The sequence below is a fragment of the Salmo trutta genome, chromosome 12 (genome assembly GCF_901001165.1).
Source record: "Salmo trutta chromosome 12, fSalTru1.1, whole genome shotgun sequence".
Lineage (NCBI taxonomy): Eukaryota > Metazoa > Chordata > Actinopteri > Salmoniformes > Salmonidae > Salmo > Salmo trutta.
This window is the reverse complement of record NC_042968.1, coordinates 19,932,303-19,952,620: the sequence shown is the minus strand read 5'-3', so window position 1 is coordinate 19,952,620 and position 20,318 is coordinate 19,932,303. Positions and strand designations below refer to the sequence as shown.

Sequence of the window (20,318 nt, the reverse complement as noted above, 5' to 3'; positions counted from 1 at the left end):
CACAAGTTGCTGTAGATGCCCATTTCTTTGTGTAAAGTTATTTTGAAGAAAAGGGGCCCCTGGCCACTTTGCTTTGGGCATTTTTAATTGAATTAGTTCTGAGCTGTAAGGCCTCTTGTGCATCAGGCCCAGTGCAGCCCTCTGCAGAGGAATATTTGCTGTGGAGAGAAGTGCAGGCAGGCATTGGATTGGGAGCATCACTGAACGGATACAGGGGCCCATCCCTCAGCAACACGCTCCCACGGAGGAACAGAATGTGGAACCTCTAATCAACATCAAACTCATTCCTAAGTGTTGCGCAACAGCAGCAATGCAACTTGGAGGCATCCATCCCAGTAGCCCGGGGCCTGGGGGCTTGAGACGATGAGCTTCCCAGATACTCTGTCTCTCTGAACAGTCAAAAAATGCTGGATTGACAAACAGAGAGATCCTTATTGATTATTGATTGCGTACTAAGCCTCAGTCTAAAATCTATTCTGCTAGGGTTTGTCGAGCTGTGGTCACTGCCATGGCTGCTCAAAATATGCGATTGACCATCTCCTTTGAGTGATGATGGTCGCCAGAGGCAGCACCTAATGCTCCTAAATGAAATATTAAAACAGATGAGGCTCACACTACAATGACTAGATTATACCTTCAATTATCTCTGTGTGCCCATTTACCATTTACTTCTTCCAGTCACCTTCCAGATTACTTTTGAAACACATTAAACACACAAATGCTCATCATATGCACCTCTCCCCTGGAGCCTTGGGTGTCCAGTTATTGAGCAAGGCCTCCATAAATGAAAAGGTGACTTGACCGTTCTCCACCTTTCACAATGTGTTTCTGTTACTTAATGATTTCATTCAACCACCTGGAGAATATATAACTACCAAACCCACCTAGCTTAAATGTAAAATAATTTCTTGTTTACCTGGATGTTTTGCCCAGATGTTTCTAATGATGGGGTGAATGCCAGCGCCAAGCGGCACAAAAAGAGGATCTGGCCATCTGCCTCTTGCAGTGACCCCACCTCTGACCTCCAACCTCCACAAATCGTGTCCAGCACACCGCCCATCAAGGCAGAGCCCTGCAAGGCCACCCCAGCACTGCTGCAACGCTAACGCTCCCCTGCTGGCTCTCTGCAAACTGCCAATCAATCACTCAGAGCCTCCTAAAACTGGGAGGGTACTCTGCCTTCCTACAGATATGAAATGACCCCGCTAACATGCTCTTTCTCTTAAACCTTGTCCACTGCCATCCCATACTGGCATAGTAGAACAACGCTTTGCATAATGCTTTTCTTCATTTAGTCACTGTGCAGATGGGAGATGTTGGTGGATGCTGGTGCCGAGTAGCAAAAAAATCTGTTACTATTGATCATGAACAAAGTGGGGATTCACAATAAATCAAATCTCTAACACAAAACATAATGATGGACGTTCCATTATTAGTAATGACAATTTAAACCTCTAAGGTTTTGCGGCATGCAGACTTTGCACCCTTATCCTAAGAAACAGAAACAAGTTTGACAGGAACAAAAAAAATCAGTGAGTGACCACTGAAAACACCTTCACCAATGTCCGAACTAAACTATAGAATTATTCCGTGCCCTGCCTCCCAGCTGGCCAATCTCTTTGTTTTCGAGAGGCCTGCTGAAGCCAGAAGCTCAGTAAACAGCAGGTCAGTGGACAGGTCAAGCCCAGACAAAGGCTCCCTTAGAAACTTCAGGGGCCAGCTCTGTCCCCCTTCCCCCTGGTCTCTCCACAGTACAGGGGTGCTTGATCAACCCAAATCTGCCCATCCCACCCCACCCGAGGACATGCTCTTTAACAAATGGGAATCCAATATTCAGAGAAGTTATATGCTCTCCTAATTACTATAGCTTGAAGGATCACACTGCAGGCACAAATTCTACCTCACTACTATGTAGGTTAAAAAAATACTTGTAATGAGGTGCGAAGAATGTGTTCTATACGTGCTGTATGGAGAGGTTTAGTTATGGACATGTTCAACACAGCCACTGAGCGTGCCCAAAGAGCATGAATAATCCACTAATAATAACAAGCAAAGAATATCTTCACAGTAAAGCAAACCATAAAGCAAATGTTAATAGTGTGCAGAGTCAGTATACGTGTGCGTTCAGATGCATCCCTCTGTGGTCAGGGGTTTACTTTGTTGTTCTCTGAGCTGTAACTCAGAAACATTCCTACGTTTTTTTTTTTTGGAGGGGCAGAGGAGCTCAGAGTTTAGCCAGGGCGTCTGTCGACAGGTCAACGGCTGCTGCTGAGCTCTGCTCTGCGCTCCGCAGCACTAATTTCCTCCAGGCCTCTCGGTTCCTAGCAGTAGACAAACACAGTAAGTGGTCAAGCAGGGGACAGAACTGGAGCTTTCTATCTACTTCAAGGCCCTGGCTACGTGTGTGGCTTCTCCTCGCTCCTGATTGGAACAAGGTGGATGAGCACTGAGGCCAGATCCAGAGTGGCTGGTCGGGGGATCTGCTCTGGCAGCTTTGTCTAAAGCGATCTGCAGAGCAATTGAGTGGAAACACTGGCCCTAATCCTGCAGATGACCTGGACCAGGCTTGCAGCTTCACTACGCATGACTAGGTAGGGACTGGAGTTGGTCCTGGTCAGGTCATGTGGTCAGGAAACCCTCTGGGCCCTACTCATAATCAGTGAAAGTATAAAGGAGTATTGATTCCTCCCACCCTTATGAGTTATAAGTGACAGAACAAATAGCATTACTGTAAGTGTTAAACAGTAGGACTGAAGGATGATTTCTTTGGAGAGCATTGCAAGTGAGAGGAAGAAGCGAACAGCTATTTATGACTTCAACAAAAATCCTTGGCCTCGACCTCAAGGTACAAATACTGACAGTTCTGAACAGTTCTATACTCAACCCAATAGAACATTTAACCACTTTAGCATTCAACGTAATCAGGCCTGTCAGATGGCTCATCAAGAGCCATAACACAACTAAAGCTGTTAAGCATTTGGTTTTCATTTCAACCAATTTCTAGAAACATTCTATTCAGTGATAATTACTATGATCTGACAAATGTTTGACATGGTAATATTGATTTGTGCAATTCATTCAAATGAGGGACAGCAGATCTGTGTTGTGGGCTGTGGACAGAGCTGGGCAGTGAAGGGTTCAGCATGGGAGGGTGAGTGGATGGGGAAAACCGCTTCTTTCCTGACTTCATATGGAAATGACACATGAATGGCCCAATGCTTGGATTGAGAGGAAACAGTTTAGGAAGCAAGCAGTAAATATCAAACTGTTGAAGTTTCATGTAAATGGACACTGCCTTGGCTTGCTGCCCGCATTTTATGAAAGGTCAAAAGGTGGCAAAGAACTGAGAATCCCAGAAAATAAAGATAAGAGGAACACCCAGGCCTTTCTCTTTCTGTCAAGTGGGACTGAGTCACATAGTGCTTGGGTCTTTTCTGTACATTGGAATGCGTCACACATCAGAATGAGTCCTAGGTATTCCACACTATGTAACAAGAATAGCTCAGGCTAGTCTCTCTCCCTCCTAACCTTGACTCTGAGTGGAAACAAAAGGAGCTTGTTGACAAATCGATCCTTTGCTTTGTTTCCTTGTGTTACTTTAAAGGAGGCTATTTAATGAGTTTCAAATGAAATGCCTCCAATGGAACAGAACCCAAGAAACTCTTGAGTGATGAGTTCCTTCATAATGTGCAATGACCCCACACCGCGTTTGTCTTTTCCCCCTTTAATAAATAATAAGGGTTCCTGAAAAAGAATGCTCAGCCTGGCAACTGAGGGGAAGAATGCAATGCTGAAAAGCCCCACAAATCAATCATTGGCCGGGCGAACTGGGCTTGGCTGGGCCGGGCTGGGCGAGCTGGGCTGGGCCGGGCTGGGCCGAGCTGGGCCAGGAAGCAGGCTACTGGAGGTAGCTCCATAGAGCCTGCAGAACAGCCCAATGGTCATTGGCCCAGGCCAAACAAAGCACATATCCCATGAGCACTGTGACCTCTCAGTCCCCTGGCTAGTGGGGGAGTGGGGTTAGCGACAGGGACACTTGCCCCCTCCTCCCATCTCTTATCTGGTGTCAAAGTTCTCCAATCATTTAACATCAGCCCTTCATCCACCAGAGACAGTGTTTTCATTGTGTCTAATCTCTTCATCAGAGTGCTGGTTTTAAACAGTCAATTTCAAATCAGTACAGTCTTCTACTTAATTAAGGGGAAAAGGGGATACCTTGTCAGTTGTACAACTGAATGCATTCAACTGAAATGTGTCTTCTGCATTTAACCCAACCCTTCTGAATCAATTATGGTGCCATGCTTTGTTTCTCTAAAATGAAAACAAGTCACCACAAAATAAGGCTTTGTGCTCAAAATCCAATAGGAGATGATGCCAATGGAGTAAATCTTGAAAGCATAACACATTTTTTGGGTAGACATACCTGTAGTTTGGGTCGACACTGATAGGGGACTGATGAAGTAATTGATAAATGAGAAGGAATGTCTAGCATTATTGCAGGGAGGATTTAAATTGTGAGTACTCTCAGTACCTAACATCTATTGGGCAATCTAAAGAAACCTTGGACCTCTGGAACTTCAGTCCAAGGAAACCATGGAAACCATTCCAGATGCTGATGAAGGAGAAAAGAAGCCAGGCTCAGAGACTTATTTCTCTTAAATAATTATTTCAAACATTCACTTCAATCCATTACTGTGCCTTTAGGTTTGCTTTCCCTTTATTGTGGTCCTAATGCTGCCAAGCTTTTGCAGGTCTTATACATTCCTTAGCAACCAAAATAAACACTGGGGCTGTGGTCACACACGGAGAGAGCTGGTGGGTCAAACAACCATTTTGTTGGAGTCACAAAGTCTGCTGTGGAATAGTCATTTGGGTGCTTTATTGTGGACAACAATATGAAGTTAGTAAACTGTTCAGCATTAGGAATCCTTACAACCATGTACTCTGTTTTTTAAAACCTGTATTCTGTATGCTTACTCCAGAGACCAAGTGTCTTTGCACTACATGCTTGCATTTATCGAGGTAGTCAAAAATGGTCCCAAATCCCTGCTGAAAAAAAACAGTTTAGACCATCATACATTTCAAGCTGGTCCATGCTGGTATTCGCTGGTCTATGCTGGTCAGATGTTGGTCAAGCTGGTTTGACCAGCATGTTTTGCTGGTGATCAGCCTTCGCTGTATTTTAGACACTGGTGACCAGCCTTCACTGTGTTTTGGACACATACCAGCTTATGTTGGTGTTGCTAGTATATTGGTGACCAAGCTAGTTTTAGCTGGTCAAGTTGGTCTGACCACGCCCATCATTATCATATTTCCCAGCATGCTCTATTGCAGTTGATTTTTAGAATTGTTTGTTGTGTTTTTTGCATGTACATTGATTGATTAATTCATCTTATGCAACACAAAGATAAATAACATACATTTTTCAAAATTAATCCAATCTGTTAGTTAGATTTATTGCACCCATTACTGAAATGGTTGTCCCAGTTTATTATTTGGGTAGTCTCATTTATTCTTCTTTCTAACCTTGGCAGTTATTCTGAATGCATATTGTGGGTGAAGAAATGTTCCAGTTGTTGGTTATCCCCACTCTGTCTGGATTCCATTAGGAATGAAACATCACTCTGCAAGCCAGCATGATGTGACTTGATGCTGGTTCTACTGGTGACCAACTTATGCAGGTCACCAGTGTCCAAAACACAGCAAAACCAGCACCTGTGCTGAACCGACCTATGCTGGTCTATGCCGCTTTTTTTCATCAGGGATGTGTGTGATTCATTATATATTTTATGCCTATCTATTCTCTCTTATGACATCAATGAGCGAGATATATTCTCTACACTGGTTTTGTAACCTCGAAAAAACACAACTGGGAGATCATTTTCGAATCAACTAAAAACATCCCAGCACACTCACAGTAAGACCTTGCATCGGAACCGATGGATAAGGATATGGGCAAAGACATGGATATGGTTTTACAATGTCTGTGTATTGCGTAATGCCCTGTGAACCTCTGGAAACATGGTTTAGGATGCCTGGAGGGATCATACTCATGAGACTATGTCTCTACGGAGAACCCCATCAATCTGAGGAGGCCTATTGACAGCACTCACGTGGTTAGCTACCAAGTCACATGGCCGTTCATCAAGACACAATCCCCTCTCATCGTTTCCTTCAGGGCAACTGACATTTAAAGTTTCTCAAACCCTCCATTTCCTGCCTGTAATGGTCGACTTAAATCATTATCTCTGACTCAACACTAACATTTACTTGTTCAGAAAAATACCAGGTAAAAAAGGAAGTCCCGGCTTCAAAGTGGGCGCTTCTGCTCCGAGGACAAAGGGATTTTGAAAGAGTAGAAACCAGATCTGAAAACAGAACTAGCCTAAGATGGTGTTAGGGAAGGTCTTCCCACATTTATAACATAAAACAATGAACCAAATGTTGTGTTATTTGTTGTTAAATAATGCCACAGTCTTTCTAAAGGCCAGAGTCAGAAAGGACTTGGCAGCATGACTGATAATGAGGGATATCTATTAAGGCCAGAGGTGAGAAGAGCCTCTGGGCAGAAGATACAAAAGGTCCCCACATGTTGTACTATCAATCTTCCTGGTGAAGGATGCAACACATGAAAAGCTCAGAGCCACAGTAACGCTCACTCTGAAATCTTTTCACAGCATTCAATGAGGAGTGTTTTTTCAATGCAAACAGGGGCGTCATAAACGCCACCTAGGGCACAGTAACATCAATAAAAAGCATCTTAAGATCTAAGGATAAAAAACAAATAGGCCATGTTGGAAAGTCATATCATTTACAAAAAGTCACTTTATCAACTTAAAAAGAATTGATTGAAAAAGCATAATTGAAGTTAGGATAATATCATTTGATTTTAGATTTCCAAAAACAAAATCTAAATTTAAAAAGTTTAATAAAACTCTGCAGTGCCACTCTCATAATTACCCTTCCAGAAGTGAATAGGCCCAGCTGTCCTAACCATTGATCTCTGGACAAACAAATTCCCCACAAATAACTAATTTTAGTCAGGGGGCAGTTGGGGGCAAGGTGGACAAAGAAGGCCAGAGTGAAAAGCTTTTCATTAATTCTTCAGAGTAGCAGAGCCGAAAACCATAGTGAGGAGACCACTAGCCTCTGCCTCACTGGCTGGCCATGCAATAAAGTTTGGCCATTTAGACACTCAAGGAAAGGCTGTGGTATGAGGGAACGGCAAATTCAAAATTGTGTGTGTGTGTACTATATGTGTGTGTGTGACTCTCGGCAACCCCCACTGCCACCTTTGTTTTCTACCACTGAGCATTTCTCAGGTACGTGCAAATTTTATGAGCTTCCAGATAGACCGTCAAGCAGGTCTAAGTGTCCCCTTTAAAACAAGCCTATAAACTCCACTGGCAGCCTTTATCACCTCTTAAGTTCATAATATAAAAGCAAACCCTCTCAATTAATAAAACTACAAACACACAGCATCCTGTAAAAATCACAGCAAGGACTCAGGCCACAGTAATACCGGACTGAAACTTGCTGTATAGCATGTGAGAGGGTCAGAGTAGTTTTAGTGGCTTTAAGGCAGTCACTGTTTTCATGGACCTCATGCAAATCAAGGCTCATTAACTCTGTATTTTATTGGTATAGCATCTATAAGTCTGTGTGGCATCTTCCAAAACAAAAAAAGATTGAGGTTGTATTGCACTCAATTGTCCTGATAGTAATCTCGGTTAACCCAGAACAAAAGTATTGCGTAATTGGTCAGGTGCTCAATTAAGTTTTGGGTCTATACATGTTAAGTGAAGGAATCAAGAGATTCTAGAACGAGGAGCAGAACCAGAACGAGGAGCAGCACCCTCTCTCTTGGCAAGTTACGGGCCAAATGTCCCTTCCCCTTCGGGAATTCGAAAGATGCTTACACCCGCAAAAATCGGGATTTGTCCAAATAAGCAGTGACGAAAAACTCAAACACCATAACTAATGCTGCTCGTTATCCCACAATCCCATTCCTTCCCAACAGATGCTATGGTACAGGTTATGTTTACGTAGATCTGTCCACGAGAGATTACCCTGAGAGTAATTTCAAAAGTGCTTGCAAAGGCCCCAAAATAGTAACTTTTTCTCTTTTACATATAAATGTAGGCCTATCTGGAAAGCAAACATTTTATCAATGGTGTCTGTTTGTTTTAGAGGTCTTCAGTAGAATTCAGCTTAGGGAACTGAACCAAGACTGACACATTCTTGTCTCTCAACATCTACTTGTCAGTGGATTGTCAGGATCATATCAGACAGGGATGTGCTCCTAAAGAATAGTATTCCAACCAGTAGGCTCTTCAGGAACCATGACCTCACAGCGGTAAATCATTTTAACAATTTCACAACTAAATAATTTCACAACAATCCTGCCCAATTTTCCACGGATCAGGACTTAACTTTTCCATGTACAGTTAGAATTAGTAACCATCACAATATTCTTGGACGAGTGCATGTCTTAAGTGCCACGTAAAAGCTCAGGTTTCCCTGTGAAAGCGAATGCAAGGGAGGGAAAAAAATGAAATTATTTTGTGCAAAAGAAGCACAGCAAGAAACATGGCCTGGGGGGTGGTGACACCCGGGAACAGGGTCCCTAAAGAGCAGCTCTGGATAAAGCTGCTCCACTGGCCCTTTAAAAGAATAGGCAGCAGGCTCATATACATGCTACAGGGAGAAAAAAAAGCATTCCAAAAGAACAATTCCCAGTGATCATGCAGCAACGACATGAAAGCCCAGTCCAGTGAATAGGGGTCATCTGTTCTTTAACACTGGTGTAACCGGCATCCTGGACAGCTCCTAACCTTTCAAACCTGCAGCTCCCTCATTTGCACACCAATGGACATATTATCCTCCACTCAGAGTATCTTTTTGGCTTCAGGCCTCGAACTTTGAAGGCTGTACCCCCCTTCCCCCCAATGCCACCACTGAAGCCTCCAATGCCTTCCCTTCCTCAGCTATTAGGTGGATTAGATAACCGGAATGCCCAAAACGCAACCTTGGGCATTACACTGGCGAGGAAAGAAGAGAGATTAGATGCACCAGACTACATAGAAAACGAGAGCACCCTGCTGGTGATGAGAGAAAAAACCCTTTTTCCTGGGAATGGGAAAAGCCTATTTTATACCTGTTAAGAGTATAAAGTCTCCATCTACTCCCCAATGACTATGTCAGATTTAAATATTTTAGCAGATAACTACAAGCAAGATCTCTCACTCTGTTTCATCATCATTTCAACACAGAGATTGTTGCTCTTCACTCTTAGAAAATAAGGTGCTATCTAGAAGCTAAAAGGGTTATTCGGCCATCCCTATAGGAGAACCCTTTGAATAAACTTTTTTGTTTCCAGGTAGATCCTTTTGGATTCCATATATACTGCTCAAAAAAATAAAGGGAACACTTAAACAACACAATGTAACTCCAAGTCAATCACACTTCTGTGAAATCAAACTGTCCACTTAGGAAGCAACACTGATTGACAATACATTTCACATGCTGTTGCGCAAATGGAATAGACAACAGGTGGAAATTATAGGCAATTAGCAAGACACCCCCAATAAAGGAGTGGTTCTGCAGGTGGTAACCACAGACCACTTCTCAGTTCCTATGCTTCCTGGCTAATGTTTTGGTCACTTTTGAATGCTGGCGGTGCTTTCACTCTAGTGGTAGCATGAGACGGAGTCTACAACCCACACAAGTGGCTCAGGTAGTGCAGCTCATCCAGGATGGCACATCAATGCGAGCTGTGGCAAGAAGGTTTGCTGTGTCTGTCAGCGTAGTGTCCAGAGCATGGAGGCGCTACCAGGAGACAGGCCCGTACATCAGGAGACGTGGAGGAGGCCGTAGGAGGGCAACAACCCAGCAGCAGGACCGCTACCTCTGCCTTTGTGCAAGGAGGAGCACTGCCAGAGCCCTGCAAAATGACCTCCAGCAGGCCACAAATGTGCATGTGTCTGCTCAAACGGTCAGAAACAGACTCCATGAGGGTGGTATGAGGGCCCGATGTCCACAGGTGGGGGTTGTGCTTACAGCCCAACACCGTGCAGGACGTTTGGCATTTGCCAGAGAACACCAAAATTGGCAAATTCGCCACTGGCGCCCTGTGCTCTTCACAGATGAAAGCAGGTTCACACTGAGCACATGTGACAGACGTGACAGTCTGGAGACACTGTGGAGAACGTTCTGCTGCCTGCAACATCCTCCAGCATGATCGGTTTGGCGGTGGGTCAGTCATGGTGTGGGGTGGCATTTCTTTGGGGGGCCGCACAGCCCTCCATGTGCACGCCAGAGGTAGCCTGACTGCCATTAGGTACCGAGATGAGATCCTCAGACCCCTTGTGAGACCATATGCTGGTGCGGTTGGCCCTGGGTTCCTCCTAATGCAAGACAATGCTAGACCTCATGTGGCTGGAGTGTGTCAGCAGTTCCTGCAAGAGGAAGGCATTGATGCTATGGACTGGCCCGCCCGTTCCCCAGACCTGAATCCAATTGAGCACATCTGGGACATCATGTCTCGCTCCATCCACCAACGCCACGTTGCACCACAGACTGTCCAGGAGTTGGCGGATGCTTTAGTCCAGGTCTGGGAGGAGATCCCTCAGGAGACCATCCGCCACCTCATCAGGAGCATGCCCAGGCGTTGTAGGGAGGTCATACAGGCACGTGGAGGCCACACACACTACTGAGCCTCGTTTTGACTTGTTTTAAGGACATTACATCAAAGTTGGATCAGCCTGTAGTGTGGTTTTCCACTTTAGTTTTGAGTGTGACTCCAAATCCAGACCTCCATGGGTTGATAAATTGGATTTCGATGGATTATTTTTGTGTGATTTTGTTGTCAGCACATTCAACTATGTAAAGAAAAAAGTATTTAATAAGAGTTTTTCATTCATTCAGATCTAGGATGTGTTATTTTAGTGTTCCCTTAATTTTTTTGAGCAGTGTATCAAACACTTTTCACTGAGGGTTCTACATGGAACCCAAAAGGGTTCTACCCGGAACCCAAAAGGGTTCTCCTATGGGCACAGCAGAAGAACCCTTTTGGAACCCTTTTTTCTAAGAATGTACATGAAACCTTTTTGTTCAGTTGTATACCTGCTAAGAAGTTAAGAACTTGTGCTGATAATGTGGGGCTTGTACTAAGCTCACCTCTAAAGTGGATATCATTACCATGCTTTTAAGATGAAAACACAATTGTGACTCAGGAGTTCCATTGTCCATCAAGTAAATGTTATTATGACATGCTATGACTTAACATCCTCAGACTAAGGCTTGGTTAACCTTTCAAAACATTAAACACATTAAAATAAGTCACACAGATCCCATGCAGTTAAATTAAATTGTAATTATAAGTAACTACACAGTAACTAAGAGATTCGAGAGAGAATGTGGACAGTTTATGTTACTTATCCAATGTAAACTGTTGTCTTTTTTCTACTGTGTTTATGAAGTTCTCATGACCAGGTACAAACATGACCAATGATGTACATCTTCTGTGGCCCAAAGGTTGGAGGCCCTGCATAACCTCTCCATTATTCCATGTGATGCTTATACACAACTCCAGTATGATACTTACTTGCAATTGTAAGACAGACTTTCTGGCTCAGGATGGCTCCATACTTGTTCTGAGCGAGGCACTGGTAAAACCCTTCATCTGATTTGTCTCCTCTCCTGCTCTCCACCTCCGGAATAGAAAGGGAGCCGTTGGAGAGAATGTAGATGCGGTCGTTCTCTACAACTTTTACTCCATTTTTAAGCCACCTGATGGCAATAGGCGACTCTCCGTGCGCCTGACAGTCCAATATAATGGGATCCTTCCGCATGACAGTAACATCGTGGGGCTCTTTGATAAAAAATAACTCACTAAAACACAAAACACCTGTGGGGAAGAGAAGAGAACAGAGTCAGTGCCTGGCTGGAGTGGGAGAAGACGTACTGTGATGAAATTAGCGACAATACTAGGCCATGACCTACAACTACTCTACTTTGTCCACAGGCATATTGCATTGGTAGGATCTACACTTGAAAGCATGTTAACATCATAGTGCCTACAGGCAGGGGCTTGGAGCCCCTCCAACAGCAGGTCACTCCTATTTCATTTCTTTCTGCTCCAATTTAATCCGATTACTCATGTCTCATAAAGCTGTGAAGTCACTGATTTCATGGCTCCATTCAGTCACAAATGTTTTACTGCACTCCCCAGCATGAAATTCATAAGTAGCTCCCCTTTCAATGATAAGACCGCCAGCTGTAAACAAGTAACAATCCACACAGGAAGCAAAAGCCTTAATAATTTTCTAAATCAAATGTGATAGCTTCACACTTCTAATGTCCTAATTTACACAACATTATATTAATTGTTAATTGCCTATGGTAATTGTCTGCCTCAAACGTCAAAGTGGATTATTTATGGAAATAAAATCAGTAGCCAGTTTTTCTATTGACATAATAATTAATTTGTATGTACTGAATGAACATAACATGGCAAACCTATATGTTTTTTGCGTTTATCAATATCTCAAACCAGGGCTGGCGATGTTGTACAATCCACGTGTATCTGACTGCTGTGTTGTGCTGCACGTACACAATTTCATGCAGAACGTCTGTGTTATCATGTAACTCGAGATACAAGCAAAAACCAAGCATAAACGTGTATAGGTTCTGTGTTTATCTAAATGTGTAGCCTACATCGGGCAATAGTCGAAGCAGTCAGTGGTCAGCGTGGCCATTTCATTGCCCCCTAAACTCCGGGCAGTGGCAGTGCGTTCATTCATCTATAGAAATCGCAACTAAGGCTAAACTCTTCAATGTTGAATTCGTTAGTACAGAACACGTCAACTAACTTCTTCTTTATCAGTGTAAATAGCAACCCTTATTAGAATAGTAGTAACGTTATGAGTATGGACACACTTCCAATGTCCAGTTCGGCATTTTCCCACCACTAAACAAGTCGCTATAACTTCAATTTGACATAAACTGAAACAAAATATTAACTTTCTTACCTGAGATTGGAAGAAAAAACGCAAAAAACAGCAAGCGCTGATATAATTTCCTTTTAAAAGACTCCATTTATTCAAATTGTTCTCGCATACTAACTCTCTCAGCCACTACCTCCAGTCGAACTACGTGCTAATCCAAGAGGAAAGTGACCGCGCTCCTGATCGCAGCAGGGATTACTTTTTTCTCCGGGCAGATGGACATCACCCCACCCAGTGCTGCGTTCTACGGTTGAGTAATTCATGGGGGAAACGTATGGGGAGAGTTCCTCCGCCACCATCAGTCATCAATACACAGGCCAACATCTTAATCACTTCTATTTTTTTATGAGTGCAATAGCAGGTATACTTTGGTCAGGTGTTACTGGTATTAGTGTAAAGTTAATACACGAAAGTTAATGCATACAACACATCTGTGTGATTAATGCATATGGTTTGTTAATTTCCCTTATGCCTTTTGAAAACATGGAGCAGACCTTTACTTTGATGACTCATCAGGATCAATGATAATTCAATGATAACTAAGAGGCCTGGGAATTAGAATGATAATTCACCTGGACATAGACATACCTAAATAAACAAGGATATAGAGTTTCAACCATGGAACGTGATTGAGTATCATTGAGAGAATATGATCCACATGCCCTCATAGATCTGGGGAGCATTATGCACAGCCCTGAGTGCAGTGCTGAATGATGACTAGAGGAAACCCACCACAAAACTCACAGTTGTTAATGTGTAAGGTGTGACTATGGTCTACTGCTTACTGAGAATTTAAATCCTGGGAAACATCAGTTCCTCAGGAAAAGTGTGTTTGTGTGGAAATGGCTTTGGAGTTGTAGTTCATGTGGATAGTTTGGATATGCAATAAATAATTTCTCATGCTGTCTGTAAAAAGAACCAGGGCAATGTGTTATATTCTGTGCCTAATGTTTATGCGTGTGCGTGTGTTTATTCATATTAGGTTATCCCAAGGCTGTTCCAACAAGTGTCTATTCAAATGTCCATTCAGATTTACTCAGAACCATCCTCTACTAGCTAGCTGGAATGTAGATCAAATTCACACTCTAACCAAGGTATTGCATTTAATTTCAGATACGGTATCGCCAAAAGGATATTGGTCCAACAAAGCATATCACATATTTTACACCTGACAAGTTGAGTTATCATCAGTACTTTAAAGTACTACTTAAGTTGTTTTTTGGGATATCCGTACTTTACTTCACTATTTATATTTTGGACTACTTTTACTTCACTACATTCCTAAAGAAAATTATGTACTTTTTACTCCATACATTTTCGCTGACACCCAAAAAGTACTTGTTACATTTTGAATGCATAGCAGGACTGGAAAATGGTCCAATTCACACACTTATCAAGGGAACATACCTGGTCATCCTACTGCCTCATCTGGTGGACTCACTAAACACAAATGCTTGGTTTGTAAATGATGTCTGAGTGTTGGAGTGTCCCCCTGGCTATCAGTAAAGAAAAAATGTAAAATTAAATTGGGCCATCTGGTTTGCTTAATACAAAGAATTTGAAATGATTGGTACTTTTACCTTTGATAGTTAAGTATATTTTAGCAATTACATTTACTTTCATACTTACGTATATCTAAAAACAAATACTTTGACTTTTACTCAAGTAGTGTTTTACCGGATGACTTTCACTTTTACTTGAGTCATTTTCTATTTAAGCTATCTTTACTTTTACTCAAGTATGGCAATTGGGTACTTTTTCCACCACTGGTTATCATGTTGTCTTCCAAGCAAGCATGTATTTTTAATGCCCCTCAATGACGAGTCTGTATTCTAACACAAAGGAGTTGCAGTTAAGACTCCTAATAGCCACAGTTAAAGAACAAGAGGAAAATAAAGAGGGTGGTGATAATTACCTATCATAAGTGTTTAGGTTGACAGAGCATCATAACACTTCCCAGTTAGTCTCAATAATTCAGTTACTTTCTTAGTGAGATATCCCACGACATAACTCTGAAGTGTCATTAAAAGAAGCAACCTCCATTGCATAATGCTCAGACATTTATGGACATCTTAAAACTTTTAAAAGCTCTTGGCATATTGGCCTTACACACTATCAGTTGACAATGCCATATACTATTTACACCATGCATTTATTTTTAATGGCTCTCAAGGACACGGCTGTATTCCAACACCAGTATGATGCGTTTAAGACAACTCAGTGACAATTGACAAACGGAAAGAAGGTGTTGAGGAATTTGGTCCATATAACATCTTGACTAATGTTCCCAGTTTGAAAGTGACAACATGGACATAGAGAACTGGTAGAAGAACTCACTGTGTATACTTGCATAATTAAACATAATTGACAAATGAAAATGTTTCAGTCACATAGACCTTTATTAAGGCATGTGGTTAAAGATAGATACATTTGTGTTTGTTTCAACACAGGCCGGAAAAAGTCACTCCATGTCAAACAGGACAACTGCACTGCAAATGGTCACTGGAGGAGAAAAAACTGTTTATGGAAATGAGGCACTCTTTCCACCACTGAGAACTGGGATCAGTAATTACCAGGAAGCATTGGTAGGAACAGGACAACTGCTGTGTAAATGCAGAAAATGCAGATATTGATCCAGTGTCCATGTTCTATTATGGAGTGAGTTTGACCTTCCTCCCTGCTCCGGACTCTCATTCAGCAGCAGGGCCGAGGCCCAGCTGTTGTGTCCTTGGGTGTCCCCAGCCCAAAATATAACCAAACCAAAAGCTGATTCTCACAGTCAAGGATCAAGGTGTGCACTTAAACAAAGAGAAAATGGATGAAAGCTAAGGCGTAAAAGTGGTGAAACAAAACTGTTTTAGGAAATATAACTGAACTCGTGAAATAATTCAAGTTAAAATGCAAGTGCAAGGACTTATGATTCTTCATTGGGAAAAAAAATCTAATTTAAGATCTGCTAATTTTGAACTAACATGATTTACAATGTATAGTGCCTTATGACTGTAATAACTCTAAAATCACTTAGCCTAATATTGTTTGTTGGTCTGAACAATCATTGTGGACATACTATGATCCTCTTATGCAATATTACTAAAACCATGTGATCCATCACGATAACTGAACATCCAGTAGGCTGCGTAGAGATATACTACAGTACTGTCCTGACAAATCATTGTATTAGAAAGATGTTTGTTTGTGACCCAGGCTAACCTTACGGCTTTTGCTCTTATATAACATGTGAAAGTGAATATGTAGCCTCATTTATGGTGACCCCGCAGGGGGGTGGGGGAGTCTCGAGGATGTTCGATTAGGAATTGGTTTTGAGCACCTGCCAACACGTCACTGTTAGGGGGTGGAGTGAAGATAGGGCTGCACATGGATGGAGGTCGAGCTCTGGGGCCAGATCAATAGGTTAAAAGGGGTCTGAGGAATATCTGGCACCTCCATGGCCTTCTGCTATTGGACAAGCCCAGTGTCATCCTGCTCACATACACACCCATCCTCACTGACCCCAGCAGCATCCAAAAGGCTGGCCTGAATTGTGTGTGACCTACCACCTGACCCTTCGGCCTGGGGGGGTTGGTCTTTAGCCAGCACTTTGGGGGTTGGGGGAAATTAGGATAGTTGTGGCTAAGCTGAATCATATGAATGGGCCCTGCATGCTTTAGAGAGAAAGCCTTCCATTCACTTATTTGGGGATGTGGACATGAAGCTAGGGTTAGAGTTAGGGTTTTGGTTGAGGGTTGACCTGGGATATGTGCATGAAGTTAGGGTTAGAATCAGTCCGAATTGACTAACAATACATCACTGATTTGATGCACACGAACACAGCCAATATGTAGGCAGTGTTCATTGTGGTCAAGCAAAACCTCTGTATCCCGGTGACAATGGGAAAAAGCTATTTTTAAAGGTATATATATAAAAAAAAGTGCTTATTGCACAGTTGACTTAAAGAGCCCATGACACATAGTGAATAGTAAAGAGCTGCATGTCTTGAGAAATTAACTATAGTCTTAAAACAGACAAATTCTGTCATCAAAAAGTGCAGAATAAAAGTAATTATCTGGCTTGTAGATATCGAACAACTATACTGAACAAAAATATAAACACACCATGCAACAATTTCAACGATTTTACTGAGTTACAGCTCATATAAGGAAATATGTCAATTGAAATAAATTCATTAGGCCCTAATCTGTGGATTTCACGACTGGACAGAGGCACAGCCACGAGTCAGGCCCACCCAATCAGAATTCGTTTTTCCCACAAAAGGGGTTTATTACAGACATACATACTTCTCAGTTCCATCAACTGTCCGGGTGACTAGTCTCAGATGATCCCGCAGGTGAAGAAGTCGGATGTGGAAGTCCTGGGCTGGCATGGGTTATACGCGGATTGCGGTTGGACCTACTGCCAAATTCTCTAAAATGGCTTACGGTAAAGAAATTAACATTACATTCTCTGGCAACAACTCTGGTGGACATTCCTAGTCAGCATGGCAATTACACACTCCCTCAAAACTTGAGATATCTGTGGCATTGTGTTGTGACAAAACTGCACATTTTAGAGTGGCCTTTAATTGTCCCCAGCACAAGGTGCACCTGTGTAATTATCAAGCTGTTTAATCAGCTTCTTGATATGCCACACCTGTCAGATGGCTGGATTACCTTGGCAAAGGAGAAATGCTCATTAACAGGGATGTAAACACATTTTTGCCCAAAATTTGAGAGAAATAAGCTTTTTGTGTGTATGGCACATTTCTGGGACCTTTTATTTCAGCTGATAAATCATGGGACCAACATTTTACATGTGTTTTTTTTTTTTTTCAGTATAATATGAAAGGAGAACATTAGGTGGCATTTTCTATTTATTCATTTTTCAAAATATGCTGCCATTTAATTTGGCATGCAATCAAAACATGTTTTCAACAAGATACAGAAGTTTTATTTAATTAAATCATTGATAGAAAATCCACTTACAGTTGTCAGAATGACAGTTCTGACATAATATATATATTAAGTATCTCTTAAAATAATGAATTATAGAGTATCGGATGACAACAATATATCCATTCAACTAAAGGATTAGAACATGTCAAACGATTTGGATGATCAAATTCAATGATACATTACAAATGAAGGCATTGTAATTTAAGTCTTAATTACCAGTGAAAGGAAAGAATGTGCTTTTTTCTTCCATGGCAAGTAAAAGGTACTCAAGTCAAATGTGCACTTAAAAGCAGAGGATTTTAGCATGAAATCATACTCAACGTATGCATTCTGAAATTGGTAGCTTGGCAAAGATCAAGACACTAAGACTTTTATAACCATTTTTACAAAGTGCTTTACCTTATAAAAGCACAAGTATAACATTTTCATTTAAGAGAAATGAAAACGACCATCATATTTTCCTTCATCAACAATCTGTAAACATACCAGAGTGTAAACATATGTTTTCTACCATTCATACAATACATTCTTTGATAGAGCACACCACTGCATATGTACAGTCAATTCCGTCAAGAAAATCAAAGGCAAAAAGACATTCGCAGAAATCTTTGAGAATAGATAGTATCAATTTCTTGATATTAATTCAATAGAGTTATTACACAGAGCAATTTGAAAAAAATAAATGTACTCCTAAAAATAGAGTATTATACTGCTCTATAACACCCATGAATAGAGCAGGGCTCTCCAACCCTGTTTCTGGAGACCTACTGTCCTGTAGGTTCAATCCAACCCTAATCTAGCGCTCCTGATTATACTAATTAGTTACAACTGGGGTTGGAGGTGAAAACCTACGGGAGGGTAGCGCTCCAGGAACAGGGTTGAGAGCCCTGGAATAGCGGAATAAAAAATGATACATCCATCACTGAATAAAAAAAACAGCAGAGGAAACACATATTTTGCAAGTGTGTGTGCAAGAATGAGAAAGCAATGGCAATATGGTTTTTCAATGGAGTCTAATGTGGAGTCTATGATTTCCTCAGTAAGCTATACAAAAGTGCATTCACTGTCAATTGCGCACACATACACTGATTGTACAAAACAGGAAAAAAACACCTGCTCTTTCCATGACAGACTGACCAGGTGAATCCAGCTGAAAGCTATGATCCCTTATTGATGTCACTTGTTAAATCCACTTCAATCAGTGTAGATGAAGAGGAGACCGGTTAAAGAAGGATTTTTAAGCCTCGAGACAAGGATTGTGTCTACCATTCAGAGGGTGAATGGGCAAAACAAAAGATTTAAGTACCTTTGAACGTGGTATGGTAGTAGGTGTCAGGCGCACCAGTTTTTGTCAAGAACTGCAAAACTGCATGGTTTTTCACACTTAAGTTTCCCGTGGTCCACCACTCAAAATACATCCAGCCAACTTGACATAACTGTGGGAAGCATTGGAGTCATGGGCCAGCATCCCTGTTGAACTCTTTCGACACCAGTGTATATACGGTAATGTATATCGAAGTCCAATGTCAATCTCCTTATGATAGAATGTTTATCATAGATGAACAATAATATCTGTATGATATAATGCATTTGATAAATTGTATATAGATCTGGTTTAAGTATACATACATATTTACGAGACACAAAAAAAACTATTTGTAAACTTCACAGACCAAGAGTGATTTAAGAAGTGATTTTCACTCATCATCCATCCCTTCCACTGTGCAGGAGAGAAGAGCACCAAAGAATTTGCTGTCTGTGATTGTTCTCCATCTTCTCAGGCGGTTGGCAGGTCAGGTCTGGACCTGAATATTAGGTGTTTTATCAGCATCAAACAGAACTACGGCACAAAACTTGGTGCTGGCTAGCACCACTGACAGTAACTGCCATTTTAACATCTGTGCCATAGGCCACACACTCCCCTAATCCACTCCATCAAAGCCTTGTGCATTCTCTATGGCGATGTGTAGCTTCTCCCTCAGCTCCTCAAACGACTCATAGGGAGGCAGGTCCAGTCGGTTGAAGCTGAAGACGGTAAAACAGAACCAAATTCAAATGCACATTTGTTGCAGTAATCAGGTAGGATTATTAGTAGCCAAACTGCTGTATTGTTAGTTACTCACCACGTGTGGGCTCTAGGTAGTTTGTCTCGTGTTCCCCATTGCTCGATGGTAAACAGCTGTGGTCCGTTAGACCCTGCGATTTCACAACATAAAACAAGATTAGGAGGAGAGAATCATATACAAACACCTCTGGTTACAACTCAGAATCCATGTTTCAAAGTTCATATCAATCTATGTAATGACAAAATGGTTAAAAACATACCTAGAATGTACCCTGTATTATACAAATGAGTCTTAAT

General features: G+C 41.8%; 2 protein-coding genes across 3 annotated transcripts in view; both read right to left on the bottom strand.

The window, feature by feature from the left end:
- LOC115203108 (protogenin A) overlaps positions 1–13,151 on the bottom strand; it is a 40,443-nt gene extending 27,292 nt beyond the window's left edge. Inside the window, exons 1-2 of the mRNA XM_029767489.1 lie at positions 13,032–13,151; positions 11,606–11,908 (exon numbers count right to left, since the gene is read on the bottom strand). Of these exons, the coding sequence (XP_029623349.1) occupies positions 11,606–11,908; positions 13,032–13,098 (370 nt within the window). The 5' untranslated portion in view covers positions 13,099–13,151. The remainder of the gene's footprint in view (positions 1–11,605; positions 11,909–13,031) is intronic.
- Positions 13,152–17,856: 4,705 nt separating this feature from the next.
- Positions 17,857–20,318, bottom strand: part of nedd4a (NEDD4 E3 ubiquitin protein ligase a) — a 53,009-nt gene continuing 50,547 nt past the window's right edge. For both annotated transcript variants that reach the window (XM_029767488.1, XM_029767486.1), the window contains 2 exons: positions 20,080–20,152; positions 17,857–19,981 (listed from right to left, as the gene is read on the bottom strand). In XM_029767488.1, coding sequence (XP_029623348.1) covers positions 19,879–19,981; positions 20,080–20,152 — 176 coding nt within the window. In that variant the 3' untranslated portion in view covers positions 17,857–19,878. The remainder of the gene's footprint in view (positions 19,982–20,079; positions 20,153–20,318) is intronic.